The 16,460-nt window shown below is 37.2% G+C and overlaps 1 protein-coding gene across 2 annotated transcripts in view; it reads left to right on the forward strand.

Moving 5' to 3' along the window:
• The window catches only part of exoc6b (exocyst complex component 6B), a 97,849-nt gene extending 82,610 nt beyond the window's left edge, over nucleotides 1-15,239 (forward strand). For both annotated transcript variants that reach the window (XM_052560144.1, XM_052560145.1), the window contains 2 exons: nucleotides 4,120-4,232; nucleotides 13,333-15,239. In XM_052560144.1, coding sequence (XP_052416104.1) covers nucleotides 4,120-4,232; nucleotides 13,333-13,459 — 240 coding nt within the window. In that variant the 3' untranslated portion in view covers nucleotides 13,460-15,239. The remainder of the gene's footprint in view (nucleotides 1-4,119; nucleotides 4,233-13,332) is intronic.
• The last annotated feature ends 1,221 nt before the right edge of the window (nucleotides 15,240-16,460 follow it).

A 16,460-nucleotide genomic window follows, 5' to 3' on the forward strand; every position in this document is an offset into this window, starting at 1 on the left:
AGTGATAGTGGCAGTGATGGCACAAAGAGAACAAAACACATTAACTTTAGTGACTAGAGAACACAAAACTAATTGACTTTGAGGTTAAGAACGTTATCCTCTCATCTTAGTTTTCCTTCTTTTACATAGCAGCCCATTCACATTGACCTCATTAAGTCGTGATGAATAATTGTACTTCATCGGCTGGTTGTTCACAAGCCGTTGTAGGTGGCTACTAGGTTACTAGGGCATAGGTAATCATTACATAACAAGCTCCCCACCAGAGCATTTTTAGATTTATTGCAACAGTAAAGTGGCAAATCAAACCTTGTTTTTCCAGAACGCTGCAAGAAAGAGCAACAAGTCTAAGGGGAGAAAAGAAAAACACGGCAGTCAATTCCCAGCACCCCTAGGCTATTAACGAGAATAGCTATTCCTGCTGCGTTCCAAACAAACAAGTACGATGGTCATAATAACTGTTATAAGCCCTTATCCAACGGCCCAGAGTGGGGAGAGATAGTGTGGACGCTGAGGCTGAGAGGGAACCGAGAGCAACACATCAATGTGCAACGTCATGTTTTCTTCCCTCCCTTTCTCTCCATCATTCTTTCTTTTAAAAGAATGAGAGGAAGTGATAATCCAGCGCCCGTTCACTCGCCCCCATGCCCCAGCTCCTCTCTAACATGGCCCTCTGTTTGTTCAGAAAGGGCCGATAACACTGTCGGGGGTCACACCGAGGTTAAAGAGAGAGACAGAGTGGAAGTTCATTGGGAGGTGAAGGCGGGGCGGAGAGGCAGAGCGGAAAGGTGAAACCCGGGTCATGGACGAGTTTGACACACTAGCTTGCACTATGTGGAATGCAAGTGCATTCAGATTACAAATGACAGCAGCAAAACCTTGCTGTTTTCATTCCCTCTCTCGCTCTCTCTCGCTTTCTCTCTCTCTCTCGCTCTCTCTCTCTCTCTCGCTCTCTCAGCCTTGCTCCCTTGATGGGTCTGTGCAGACCATGCCAGCGGGAAGAAGAGAGAAGAAAGGAACAAACAAGATATGAATGCAAATCCAAAAAGCACTTATCTTACGCAGGTGCTTATCTGTCATCATCACACAGGGTGTGTGCACATGGTATGAAAAGCAGGTGGTTAAATCTGTTGTTTGTTAAGTTTGATTTCAGATGAACTTGATAATTGCTTTAGTCTGATATTGTACAAGTATTTTTTTGTGAAGTCAGACTAAAGGTGACCATAGGTGGAAATCACGTGGGGTTGGGGGGTGATAGAACCAATTTACGGTATTTTTCGATGATATGTTATATTAGCAATAAACACGGGCAGACTCTCAAAAAAGCACAGTGGCTCGAACCGGCGACCTTCTGGTAACTAGTCCGGCTCTCTAACCATTAGGCCACAGCTGCCCGTAAAGAGAACTTGGACTAGTTACCCGAAGGTCACAGGTGGGAGGTTGTGAATGAACAGCACTCTCTTCCACCCTCAATACCCATGGTTGAAGAGCCCTTGAGCAAGGCACTGAACCCGCAGTTGCTCCCTGGGTGCTGGATCTATAGCTGCCCACTGCTCCCGGTGTGTGTTCACGGTGTGTTCACCTCTCACTGCTGTGTGTGCGCGCACTTGGATGGGTTAAATGTAGAGCACCAACTCCAAGTATGGGTTACCATACTTGGCAAATGTCACGACTTACACTTACTTACACTTACATAATAATGTTGCCTGCTTCACAGACAGGGTTGACAGGTTTTCACAACAAAACCTGCGCAATTACTAACCTAAACTAGCCATGTTTCGAGGCGGTCGCCTGGTAAAATTTGCATTTCAGGGGCTAAATATCACATTATTGGGGTCGCTTCAACCTGCAGCAACTGTTAAAGTAGCCAAATTTTGTTGGAACACTGTGAGGCCTGGCCTATGTTACGATGAAATTAGGTGATGCATGAATTGAATTGAATAATTTTTTTTTATTAAACAACTACAATCGCAGTAGTATATTGACTGATTTGATGAACTTCCAACCTCATAAGCATTTAATAACTTTGACAACATGAAGCACTGAAAAATAAGCCTGGTGTAAACATTAATGTACAAATTACAAAAAACAAAAGTAGATTGCCGAATATGTTGCTTTACCACACTACTTTAGGTAATTCAAAGTCACTGTAATAAACATGTAAACATGTGGACTGCACATTTTAAACCCTGTCCGTTAACTTTAGACCAGTGGTTCTCAAATGTTTTTGGTTGTGCCAAATAATTTTAATAAACATTATTAAAAAATAATGCTTTTTTAAATAAATAATAAAACATACAGGGAAAAAATACCTGCATCACTTAGCATAGAGAGAATAATGTTATTATTATTATCATTCTCTCTGTTATTTGTTTATTCCGGGTTCAATGCTGTCCGCTAAGGCATACGACACTTAAGGCTTTCCTCCTCACCAGTGACATTAAACAGTGTGTCTACACTGGACGTGAGCCGCGGCAAAATACAGTAAAACCAATCAGTGACGCTGTCTACACTGGATGTGGCTTTGTGTGATAAAACCTGACATTAAACTGGTTCCTTGTTCTATTTATGATGTACTGACACAAAGTTAAATGACTTGCAACGGTCGCTTTGTCGCGTCCAGTTTACAGTAGAGCTGTTGAGGCGAAACATTGCAAATGTAGCATCTGGTATAGACACAGGAGTGAAGCAGAGAACTAGAAATTCTTAGTCATATTTTGACCAGCCCCTGCACCTGTGTGACATCATCTATGGCTTTTCTCTTCTCCTTATGCTTTCTCTTGCCATACTTTTGATGTCATACACCGGTTGATCCAGAAGTCCAATCAAACACACCTCTGATCTCTTGCGTGTCACCTGACCGAGTGTAGTTGCACTGTGAAATTTTTTTTTTATCGCGATATTATCACAAATGCAATTAATCATTGAGCCCTAATTTTAGCTTTATTATTTTTGCCCCCTTCAAAAATTGCTAGAGAAAGTTTGTTTATTGCCCCCCCCCCTACTGTTAGAAGAAATTTACGCCCCGAAGGTGACAGCGTTTATTATTACTGTTTACTATTGTTTTCATAGGTAAGGCGAAATCCAGTTATTTCATCGGGAATATGATAAGGCATTTCGATTGAGAGCAAAACATTTTCCCATACAGATCATACAAAGCTCCTTGGTTTGAAAGTGACTTCATTCATTGATACACTACTGAACATTTACGCTAATTTTGCAGTTTAGCAGCACATGGAATGTTACTGATATTTCACTTAACAGAACTAGATAATGCAATTTTAGCTTGGCTTCATCTTCATTGATTTATACATTTTAATCAAACTTTGATTGTCTCCAGCTTTGTATGTTTGTTGAAAGACAAAATTGATATGTGACGTATATTTAATCCTACAAATTTTAGGATTTTTTTTTTTTTTTTATACCATATACTTGGAAAGACAGCTGAAGACTGTAGCTTGACTACACAAAAACCTGCTGTTTATCAATTATAACAGTGAATTTAACTTACAGCCATGTATTTTTGTCATGTATGTATTTTCCTCATACGCACATAGGCAAATGTTTTTTCTGCGTCCTTTGTGCATCTTGCTTGCGATTGAATACAGGGATTGTTGTATAGACATTTGCCTTTTTTCTTTTTGAAAGTTTGATGACATGTTTGATTGTGTTTGTTTGCATTCCCAGCACTGAATATGTGTCTAAATGTGTGTGTTTGTGCGAGTGGGTTTGTTTGGGAGGAAGGAATGTGCTCTGTTGTTTATTGAGCCAGTGCTGAGGGGTGCATTTTTGGCCTGGCTCCAGCAAGGTCAGTACATGGCTGGGTCAATCACGGGTCATTACTGGCCCATTATCGGGTCGGGTCCGGGTCAGAAAGAGGGTGAAAGAGTGTAAATGGCTGTTCTCTCTTTAACCTCTCTCCATTCTCCTCTAATCCCCTGCTTTGTCATGTTGCTTTCCCCTGTGTCTCCTCTATAATCTCATTTAAGGGGCCCTGCTCACTTATGTAACATTGAGAGAAGTGAACTGGCCTGATCTAACAAGGGCCAGCAATGGTGTTTAATGAACTTTAATGATCTCTCTTTGTCTTTTCTTCCCTGCACTGGCCACTGTCTTGTTTAGTTACTGGATCTCTTCACTCAGTGGGACTGGTCGACATATCTGGCTGACTATGGTCGACCCACCTGCAAGTACCTGCGAGTCAATCCTCACACGGCTCTGGCCCTCCTAGAAAAGTGAGTCTCACACTGGTGTCTCGCTCTTCTCCTCACTCATCAAATCACATGCTCTTATGTTAAGACATTAGATCAGATGCAAACCATGTTTTCTCTCATCTCTCATTATATGATTCTCATGAGCAGGATTTCGCGGTCGTAAGTACTCTGCATTTGGTGTTTGTGATGAGAATGCCCTATACATGGGTGATTTTCATTTTAATTTCCAGGTAGTATTTCACCCTGAAAAAGAATTAAAAAACAATGCTTTACAAATCAAATAAAATCAAGTAAAATAGGGCTGTCAAATTGATTAATCATGATTAATTGCATCCAAAAAAAAATGTTGTTTGCATAATGTATGTTCTGTGTATATTTATGATGTATATTTAAATACATGTACATGAAGTATATATTTTGAAAGAATTTACATGCATTTATGTCTATATTTATATTCATATAATTTATATTATAAATAAATATATTTAATATATAAAATATTTTTCTGAAATATATACATGGATGTATATTTATATATATTTGCATGTATTCATATGTACATAATATACACACAAAAAACTTGCGATAAAAACTTTTATTTTGAATGCAATTAATATATATCTTAATAAATATACAGGTTCTTGTCATATAATTAGAATATCATCAAAAAGTTTCATTCAAAATATGAAACTTGTATATGACATTCATTCATTACACACAGACAGATATATTTCAAATGTTTGTTTCTTTTAATTTTAATGATTATAACTGACAACTAAGGAACATCCCAAATTCAGTATCTCAGGAAATTTGAATATTACTTAAGACCAATACAAAGAAATTATTTTTATAAATCTTGGCCAACTGAAAAGTATGAGCCATGTACAGCACTCAATACTTAGTTGGGACTCCTTTTACCTGAATTACTGCAGAAATGTGGCGTGGCATGGAGTCGATCAGTCTGTGGCACTGCTCAGGTGTTATGAGAGCCCAGGTTGCTCTGCTAGTGGCCTTCAGCTCTTCTGCATTGTTGGGTCTGGCATATCGCATCTTCCTCTTCACAATACCCCATAGATTTTCTATGGTGTTAAGGTCAGGCGAGTTTGCTGACCAATTAAGAACAGAAATACCATGGCCGTTAAACCAGGTACTGGTAGCTTTGACACTGTGTGCAGATTCCAAGTCCTGTAGGAAAATGAAATCTGCATCTCCATAAATTTGGTCAGCAGCAGGAAGCATGAAGTGCTCTAAAACTTCCTGGTATACGGCTACATTGACCTTGAACCTCAGAAAACACAGTGGACCAACACCAGCAGATGATTTACTTCCATCAGAGAACATAACTGGACCACTCAGCAGCAGTCCAGTCCTTTTTGTCTTTAGATGCTTCTGACGGTGTCTGTTGTTCAAAAGTGGCTTGACACAAGGAATGCGACAGCTGAAACCCATGTCTTGCATACATCTGTGTGTAGTGGTTCTTGAAGCACTGACTCCAGCTGCAGTCTACTCTTTGTGAATCTCCCCCACATTTTTGAATGGGTTTTGTTTCACAATCCTCTCCAGGGTGCGGTTATCCCTATTGCTTGTACACTTTTTTTTCTACCACATCTTTTCCTTCCCTTCGCCTCTCTATTAATGTGCTTGGACACAGAGCTCTGTGAACAGCCAGTCTCTTTTGTAATAACCTTTTGTGTCTTGCCGTCCTTGTGCAAGGTGTCAGTGGTCATCTTTTGGACAACTGTCAAGTCAGCAGTCTTCCCCATGATTGTGTAGCCTAAAGAACTAGACTGAGAGACCATTTAAAGGCCATCGTAGTTGTTTTGAGTTAATTAACTGATTAGAGTGTGGCACCAGGTGTCTTCAATATTTAACCTTTTCACAATATTCAAATTTTCTGAGATACTGAATTTGGGATTTTCCTTAGTTGTCAATTATAATCATCAGAATTAAAAGAAATAAACATTTTAAATATATCAGTCTGTGTTTAATGAATGAACATAATACAAGTTTCACTTCTTGAATGGAATTAGTGAAGTCAACTTATTGTTGATATTCTAATTATATGTCCAGCAACTGTGTGTGTGTGTGTGTGTGTGTGTGTGTGTGTGTGTGTGTGTATATATATATATATATACACACACATAGATTCAGTCTATGTATAATTTTTGAAGGTCAAAGTGGGTGGAGTGGGTAGTCGCCATCTTGGCAGCGTGTCCCTTACATATAATAAATTCCATATAATGCTGAAACCATGCCCCCCTAGCTCGACGGCAGCATCAGCAGTGACAATCCACCTGTCACTTAAGTGGCCACACCCTTAATTATGCAAAACTTTAAGGCTTAATATAATTTAAATGGACGAGTTATAAAAAAAAAACAATTTACCCCCTCACAGTTAGCAAAAAAGGGCAAAATTAGCTATAGAGACCAAAACCAATTTTGGACGAGGCTGTAAACATGTTTTTCTATGCTGGAAAGTTGGGCATTTTAATATGGGGAAACTATGGGATTGACTCCCTTTTGGAGTAAGCTCTAATGGCCAGTCGATGAATAGCAGTTTTTCTCACTTCAGTGTAATCTTCATGAGAGAGAGCGGGATATTTCCGATTGAGATGTACTTATTGAAGTTTATTTATACAATGATATAGTGCTGTCAGTTGATTAAAAATTTTAATCGAATTAATCCCGTTTCGCAAAATAAATGTAACTATGAAAATACCAACAAAAGATTGTTTAAATCTATTTTTGTAATAAATGAAAAAGTTTTACATTACAAATTGTAGCTTTAGAAATAAATGTTTAATTTGATTCAACATAAAAATTTATTACTCATAAGCATTTAGGTTACAAGGCCTAACATGAACATCTCAGTATTTTTTGTTCATACAATTTTTTGGGGAAATATCTAAACTGACTGCCACAAAAAGGCTTTGGCTTCATTGAATAAACATGAGCACTGCACGTGTCAAAGTCGAAACCCAGTGATGGTGTTTTGATATCACAGTATTTCTAAAGAAAACCAAATGTCTTCAGAAAATTATGGATGTCATTTTCATTTCTTGTTGCTTGTAATGCCTGAGCAGCATTTGTGATCGCACGCTCAGCGCTTATTTGATTACAGCCATTACCGGGGAAACCTCTCTCTCTCGCCTCTACAAGCTCCTCCTGCTGGCAGAGAATGAATTTGCATATATTTGCCATCACAAATAGACCGCAAGTCTGTGGCAAACACTGCTTCTGTTGTGAATACTATTAAATATTTTAATTTGAATGTCGGATTTAAATGAACGCTGTTATTGGAGTAGTTAATCATTAGCATAAGTGTGGCTAACGCTAATAAAATGAAAATGTAGTATTTAGTTAATGAACTAAGTTAACTATTTAATCGTCTTATAACTTATATTAGGGTAAAAAAAGAGGAAATGATGATATTTAAGATTTTTTAATGAATTGTGCATCTAAAATATGAGTGTTAAAGAATGTGCAAATGGTTAACAATGTCTCATATCAGTAAGAAAAGAAGGTCTGGGCTTTTTTTTTTTTTTGCTAGCTGTTATTCTTGGCTTTAAAATTCAAAAGCCCTTTAAAATTAAATATGCACACAGTTTGGATTAAATGAATGTATAATCAAAGTTTTGCTTTGGTACTGAGAACAGTGGATTTTCACTGGTATTGGTACCGAATACTGACATTTTGGTACCGTGACAACAGTAGTAATATGCATTCTGCAAATTTGTGCAAAAAAGCATAATATTGTGTTTAAATATAACGCAAATCAACTTCTTATTTACAGAACTGTTGTATAAAATCACATTTAAACTTGTGGTAATCGGCCATAAACCACACTCGTCTGATAATGCACTCACTGCTGGTGTGTTATTGCTTAACTTTTTCTATATATATTAGACAAAAACGTACAGGGGCATTTTTTGCAACAATATCTTGAATTTTAGGGCATTACTGAATTTATGGAGTTGTTTAACTGTATTAAATGTAAGATGATCTACAGGTCTGAGGGCGAGGCCAGTGTGCTAACTGCTAACTTAAAACTAGTTAATTAAGGCGTTAAACTGACAGCCCTAGTCAATATATACATTGCACACCTATATTATGCAAACAAACTTTTTATTTTTATTTCAATTAATCGCAAATAATCCATTTGACAGCCCTAGTAGAAAATGAACCCTTTTTTAAGATTTTAGTATTGTGACATTGTTTTCATGACAGTAAAGCATTATTAATACCTAGATTTCCATTATTATAAAAAAAAAAAAAAAAACTACATAAAAAAAAAGTTTCATATTCCTCTTTGGTTGTTTTTTTTTTTTTTTTTTTTTTTTTTAATTCTATTAGAAAATCTTTGCCCAGTATTTATCATTGATAACTTATTTATCAATCATTGTTTGGGTATGCATTTATAAACACTCAATACATAAAAACACAAAAATAATAATAATATATTATTTACATCTCTTTTTCAATATTTTGGAATGAAATAATACCTGGACCTTTCATAACAATTTTTTTTTAATATTCACATTCAGTGTGTGCTATGTTTAAGGTTTGGATCACATTGTGACTTTTACTGTACATTACATAAAAGAGTGTTAATGTCAGTGTTTTGCATGCTGTCATTAAAGCTTACAGTATGTGTTTGCAGGATGCATGCATTCCTCAGTGTTGTTCATGTGTGTATATGCTAGACTTGTGACCTCGATCAGCTTTCCTCTGTCACTCTCTTTTCTTTCCCTCTCTCCTTCCCTCCTTTGGCTGTCCTCTTGTATCTGTGATATAAAACAGCATTGGATTGGCATTACACAACCACACACACACATATACACACTCGCCTGATCCCATTTGAGCTGCACTTACCTCAGCTTTACCCTCTTGCCCCTCTGTCTCTGTGAAAGTGATATGTATTATTTAGCCTGGCGTGGGTTAGCACACCACTGAACATAAATACAGTGTGTGTGTGTGGAATCAGAGCACAACTGGCTTGAGGAGAAAAGCTTTCCTTTATTGGAGTGTACTTGAAAAGACCAGGCTTTTTAGTTGCTTAGAGGGGAAAATTAAGATTAAGTTTTAGTTTATTTCAAAAAACTAATTCCAGTAAAATCTTGATTTGTTTCTAAGTGGAGTAAGCATCCCAACTGAGGAAGTGGACCAGGAGTTAATGTGGTTGTGTGTCTTACCTCATTGCAGGGATATCCAATATTTCACTGGTACTTGTTGAATATACAATTTTCTAACATTGAAAACAAGAAAAATTTAGAATAAGAAGAATATGGTATAGAAATGCACCAAACTTACGTCAGTCATAGCAAGCATTTTCAGTTGTATGAACATGCTGCCAGTGATGTAAAAATGCACTTTAACTTGGACGTGAGGGACACAGAATATGGTTTTGTAAATGCTTAATACATGTGGTTTAATTGTTGCATTTAAGATGATTGATCCATTTTATTTATACAAACCCGATTCAAAAAAAGTTGGGACTCTGTACAAATTGCGAATAAAAACAGAATGCAATGATGTGGAAATTTCAAATTTCAATATTGTATTCAGAATACAGCATAGATGATATATCAAATGTTTAACAGAGAAAATGTATAATTTGAAGGTAAAAATAAGTTGATTTTAAATTACATGGCATCAACACATCTCAAAGAAGTTGGGATAAGGCCATGTTTACCATTGTGTGGCATCCTCTCTTCTTTTTATAACAGTCTGCAAACGTCTGGGGACTGAGGAGACAAGTTGCTCAAGTTTAGGAATAGTAATGTTGCTCAACTGAATTAGGTCCTCTTTGTCGCATCTTCCTCTTTATGATGAGCCAAATGTTTTCTATGGGTGAAAGATCTGGACTGCAAGTGGGCCATTTCAGTACCTGGATCCTTCTACGCAGCCATGATGTTGTAATTGATGCAGTATGTGGTCTGGCATTGTCATGTTGGAAAATGCAAGGTCTTCCTTGAAAGAGACGACGTCTGGATGGGAGCATACGTTGTTCTTGGATATACCTTTCTGCATTGATGGTGCCTTTCCAGATGTGTAATCTGTCCATGAGACACCTACTCATGCAACCCCATACCATCAGAGATGCAGGCTTCTGAACGGAGCGCTAATAACAACTTGGGTTGTCCTTGTTCTCTTTAGTCCGGATGACATGGCGTCCCGGTTTTCCAAAAAGAACTTAAATTTCTGATTCGTCTGACCACAGAACAGTTTTCCACTTTGCCACAGTCCATTTTAAATGAGCCTTGGCTCAAAGAAAACACCTGCGCTTCTGGATCATGTTTAAATATGGCTTCTTTTTTTGACCTATAGAGTTTTAGACGGCAATGGCGAATTGGTGGATTGTGTTAACCGACAATGTTTTCTGGAAGTATTCCTGATCCCTTGTTATGATTTCCATGACAGTGGCATTCCTGTATGTGATGCAGTACTGTCTAAAGCTCACGGGCATCCAGTATGGTTTTCCGGCCTTGACCCTTACGCACAGGGATTGTTCCAGATTCTCTGAATCTTTGGATGATATTATGCACTGTAATTGATGATAACTCTTTGCAATTTTTCTCTGAGAAACTCCTTTCTGATATTGCTCCACTGTTTTTCACCGCAGCATTGGGGGTATTGGTGATCCTCTGACAATCTTGACTTCTGAGAGACACTGCAACTCTGAATGGCTCTTTTTATACCCAATCATGTTGCCAATTGACCTAATAAGTTGCAAATTGGTCCTCCAGCTGTTCCTTTTATGTACATTTAACATGTCCAGCCTCTTATTGCTACCTGTCCTAACTTTATTTGAAAGTGTAGCTCTCATGAAATCCAAAATGAGCCAATATTTGGCATGACATTTCAAAATGTCTCATTTTCAACATTTGATATGTTATCAATATTCTATATATTCTATAAAATATAAGTTTGAGATTTGTAAAATCTTTTTTTTTTTTTTTTTTACTCACAATTTGTACAGTGTCTCAACTTTTTGGGAATCAGGTTTGTACTACTTTTATTATTTTTAACATCAAAATTAATGACTTGAGTGTCAATTTATTTGTTTTACTAATTGAATACATAACATTAATACACTGATAATAGCTTGCTTTTTCATTTTTAAGTGACACTCCTAGTTCCCCAGAGCATCTATCCACATCGGGCCAGTGTACTCATCCACACAAGGTAGAAGGAAATACGAGTTCACTTACAGCGAGAATAAACATGGTTTGTGCCGACCACAGTATGTTTTGTGCAGTGAATTATCGCCAACCAAGAGCATTAAACCATCAAAATTCAAGAAACATTTTAAACCCAAACACTCAAACTATAAAGACAGGTCTGTGCCATGTTAATAGTTTTAGTTTACAGTAAACAATTTTGCTTGTGTTTGGTCAGTAGCTAATCTTCAATGTAAAATCCTTGCCTGAAGCAGAACCAGTTGAGCGTCACTTCTCTAAAACTCTGTCCGCCTCAATCTCCACTCTTGTTTGTTGAACTCCAAAAGTGAGTCACAAACTCTCCTGCTCAACAAAGCAAGAATTCCGCACAAGGCAGTGGTGGTTCTTATCACTATGGTAATCACAGGCAGCTCTCTGTAATAAAGCAGTGATGCATTTCACTATATCAATACAGTCATGCATCTGTGGCGATGGCTATCTTGCCTAATACTTCTAGCGAATAAGACAGTTGGCAGAAGTAGAGCGAGCGCATTTGGTCCTATGGTGATAAAGAAATTGCTTCCGTAACAGATCGACTCTCTCTTCAACAATATTTGTAACTTAAAATTCTATATTTATAATGCCCTTATTCTAGACCTTGTAGAATTTTGTGGTTTCTGTGAAGTTTGTTAATGTTAATTAAATGGTTTCTTGCAAAAGAGTTAAAGTTTGGCCCATTCTACCTACTGTCCTAAAAAGGCTTTTTTTTTTCTTTTTCTACTGCACCTTAAAAAAAATTATGTACTTTTATGTATACTGCTATAAAAGGTTTATGATCTGAAAGTTTTAAAGGAAATTAATACTTGTATTCAGAAAGGTCACACTAATTTGTTCAAAAGTGACAGTAAGACAAGGTTAAACAATATTCAAGAAAGATTTATTTTTAAAAAAAGATTTATATATGTTCAAATTTCTATTCATGTAAGAATTCTGAAAAAAGTATCTTGGACTCCACAAAAATATTAAGCTGCATGACTGTTTTAAACATTAATAATAAGGAATGTTTTTTGAGCACTAAATCACTATATTATATAGATTTCGGGAGCACCATATGACACAAAAAAAATCAGCCATCGCTAATAAATGACATTATGAAATGTATTGAAACAAGTAATAATATTTTGCAAAATTACCATTTTACTGTGATCAAATAAATGCAGCCTTGGTGGTTATAAGAGACTTCTTTCAGAATCGTTAAAAAAACAAAAACACAACGACCCCATACTTTTGAATTGGAAGGTTTTTTTTGTTGACGTTTAAAAATGTTGCCAATTTTCAGTTTGAAATGAGCAAGGAAAATGCTTTTTTTTTTCATAATTTGCCTCCTTGAAAAAAAAAAAGTAAGGTTGAGGACTACAGACGGAATAGAATAATGTGTTTGTTTTTTTCTTCTTTCCTTAATGATGATGGGTCACTTCAGTATTTTGTCAAACTCTGAGAGCTTGGCCAGGATTTGTCTGGTTGCAAATGAGAGGAATGTGCAGGCACTGGATCAGTGATCTCCAGGCTACTGAGAAGAAGCGTTTGGCACAAGTGGCAGGAAAGTGAGCAGGCTCATTAGAATCTCCATGCAGGACTGCTCCAAGGCTCCTGCATGGAACACCATATGGAGCGCCTTTCTTAACCACACAGTGAAACTCTGTGCCCTTCCTCGAGCTCCTTAGTGGTGCAGCACCCTGTGACCGACATATTGCCCTCTTGTTTCATATTCATCTCGGGTCATTTGAATGACGAATTTGGATTGGTTAGGCTTTCTCTGTTTGGTCTCTCTTTGTTCCGATTTAGTTACGAGCATTAATTCTGAGGATTCAAGAGTGTCAAAGTGGAAGAAACCAATCAATTTTTCCCTGTTTTTTTTTTTTCAATCTGATGATCTCTAATGTTTCATTTATTGTGTGCAGGATGAAGGACACCAGCCGCAAGAACAACATGTTTGCTCAGTTCCGTAAAAACGAACGGGACAAGCAGAAGCTCATAGACACCGTTGTCAAACAGCTGAGAAATCTCATCGCCACCAACCAGGCCTGAGAAAGCCATCGCATCAGCATGCAGCCCCACGTCCTGATGAGCTGCCACCAGACTGCGTGGACTGCGCTTGCACACCTCTATTAGTTGGACGTATTGTTCTATTCCCACACAGACACTTGCACTAACATTCACATATAAATGCACCTCTCTGAAAGGTGCACCTGCTAAACCATCCTGTGCCTGTGTGATATGGTATCCACGTCTTCCTATGAACACATCACATTTTGCTCTTTAAAACAGGTTTTGGTTGCCTTTTATTGTCTTGTGTTGAGCGTCTTACGAAAGGACTGCTTTCCTGTCAAACAATTTGAAATGCCTTTACAATAGTTCTAAAGTATTATCTCTTTTTTGAATTTGACAACTACAGTTACACTGTTTTGTGGTTATTACTTCAGTTGCTGCAAAGTTAAAGGAAAACTTGGAACTCTAACTAGACTTGAATATTGCAGTCATAATTTCTAACGGATCAAATTTAAAGAGATAGTTCCCCTAAAATGTATCATTTACTCGCCCACCCTTCATTCCAAACCTTTCTATCCACTGTGGAACACAAAGGTGATATTATTATAACTGTAATAATTGTATTGGAAGTCGTCGATAGCCAAAACTATTTGGCTGCCAAAAAATATTAGAAAAAGTCATACAGGTTTGGAGCATATGTGGATAAATGATGACAGAATTATCATTTTGGCTGAACTATCCCTTTAATATGTGTGAGAATATCAATGAATATTCTCACAGATGGGTCAAGGGTTTATTTGAGTGCTGATTATAATGATGGAAGTTCTCAATACAGGGAATCTAGTTACTGCCCTTGTTAAATCTTTCATGTGTAGTAATTGTATACTAGACATGCTTCAGCTTTAGTCTGTTACAGCCAAGACATAGATTATAGCTTAATACCTTAAAGAGCAACAGCTCTGTGGCAGTTTTAGAGAGGATTAGTTTACTATCGTCTTGAAAATGACCAGGCTAAGATTAAAGTTTGGTGTTTTTTGACTAGACGTCAAATATGCAGAATAGAGGCTTTTGTCCATTGTTATTATTTAATTGCAAATATATCAGCCAGCATTCAATGCCAAAACTGACTGAAGATGTGTAAGGTAGGGGAACATACTAGAGCAGGCTAATGTCAGCACATTTATACAGTCATGTGAGTTTATTTACACAGCTGTACATTAAAACCTAATATAAATTGCTTTTAGTATTTAAACAGTGTCGTCTTCCCATAACGTTGATGTTTTCTCTAATAGGAATGAGGGTGCAATATTACGTTTTTCTTTTTTTTTCTAATCGACTTGAGTTTTTTTTTTAGATAGCAGAGATTATTGTGTTTAAAGGGATTTTGCTGCTGCTTTTTTTTTTCATTTCTAATTTTACTGACACAAAAGATGTATTTGAAGCCTGTCCCTTACAATGGGTGCAACATCATTAAACAATAAAGGGAATCCTCAATTTTTAGGGACAGACTGAGCGCTATGTCAAATGATTTTATGCTGTCTGCTGGATTCAGTCATGAATTATTTCATGCCTATAATTGATTGTGGGTTTTTTTCCCTGCACAGCACCTGGTTCTGGATGTATGACCAGGGAATGGACATGTGCTGGTGGGTGAACGCGAGCATACATGAGAACATTCAGCCTTAGCCAACAGCTCTGATTGTAGAGAACAGTACTGACTCCAGTTAGAGATGCACTGTACAGATTGTTATATTAAACCACTGATGAATATTAAAATACTAATAAATGCATCAAATGCCAACAAATAATAAATTGAAAATGTGTATTTGTATTTTTCAGCTGAATTGTAATATTAATGGCATTTTACTTTTAGTTTGGGAACAGGGTCTGTATTCCATTATAGTATTAATATTTTCAAATAGTTTCATGTTGTGGTATTATTTTTAAAGGTATTCCATTTTAATTGTTTTAAAATTTAGTTAAATTTTGTATTATTTTTTAGATTTCTACATTATTTTAATTTCTGTTTAGCTTTAATTTACACCTGTTTCGATTTTAGTGTTTTATTACTTCAACCTATTTTATTCTACTTTGTTGCCAAGGTAGCATTTCATTTAAAGGGTTAGTTCACCCCAAAATGAAAATTCTGTCATTAATTACTGGGAACCTGGGAACATTTCAGTTGCATTGCTGTCAGATAGCTCTCCGATTTTATCGAAAAATATCTTCATTTGTGTTCCAAAAATGAACGAATGTGGAACAACATGAGGGTGCATAATTAATGACAGAATTTTCATTTTGGGGTGAACTAACCCTTTAATATATTTAGATTTTATCCGCTTTATTTCAATTAACCATTTTTTTTAAAGGTTAAGTTGTTAATAATACTTGTCCAGATGTGTACGAACCACAGGCTCTGATAGCCTCAAAATGTTAATATGAATGCTTTATGGTGGTCCATGCCTTTTTGATGAGACCTCAGATGACCTAGAACTGCTTGATGTACACAACTCTTTCCTCTTTCATTTCCTCCCACTCTATCTTACTCCATCTTCTGCCTTTTCATCGTGGCACAAAACCTGCCTTATCCAATTTTGTGCGATCACTGTCCCATCATGCAGTGAGAGATGCCCCCTGCCATCACCATTTATGTCTGTGTGTGGAGAACGTTACTGAACTGTGACCACACCACAAACACATCTTCCTCCATCCTCTCAGACGAGACACCGTGGCCCTCCGGGTCTGTTGGTCTCCCACATGTTTTGAGCGAGTCGGGCAAAACAAATCTTTTGGGGCTCACTTGAGCGCGACAGGCTTTTTGTTGGGGTTCAGGAACCGAGCAGTGCCAGCTTATAACCGGATGATGAATCCTGCCTCCTACTGCCCATCTCAGCGCCCCGGGACCGATGGCGGAGTTCGGAAGTTCTGGCAGTTACGGCCCTGTTGAGCCAAATGTAAAACTGAAGATTAATTGTTTCTTCTTGCGGTCCAAGATAAAGGACTTGCTTGAATGATTTATACTTTTGTCATATAACCCATG

This window comes from Carassius gibelio, chromosome B7 (assembly GCF_023724105.1).
Source record: "Carassius gibelio isolate Cgi1373 ecotype wild population from Czech Republic chromosome B7, carGib1.2-hapl.c, whole genome shotgun sequence".
NCBI classification, from domain to species: Eukaryota; Metazoa; Chordata; class Actinopteri; order Cypriniformes; family Cyprinidae; genus Carassius; species Carassius gibelio.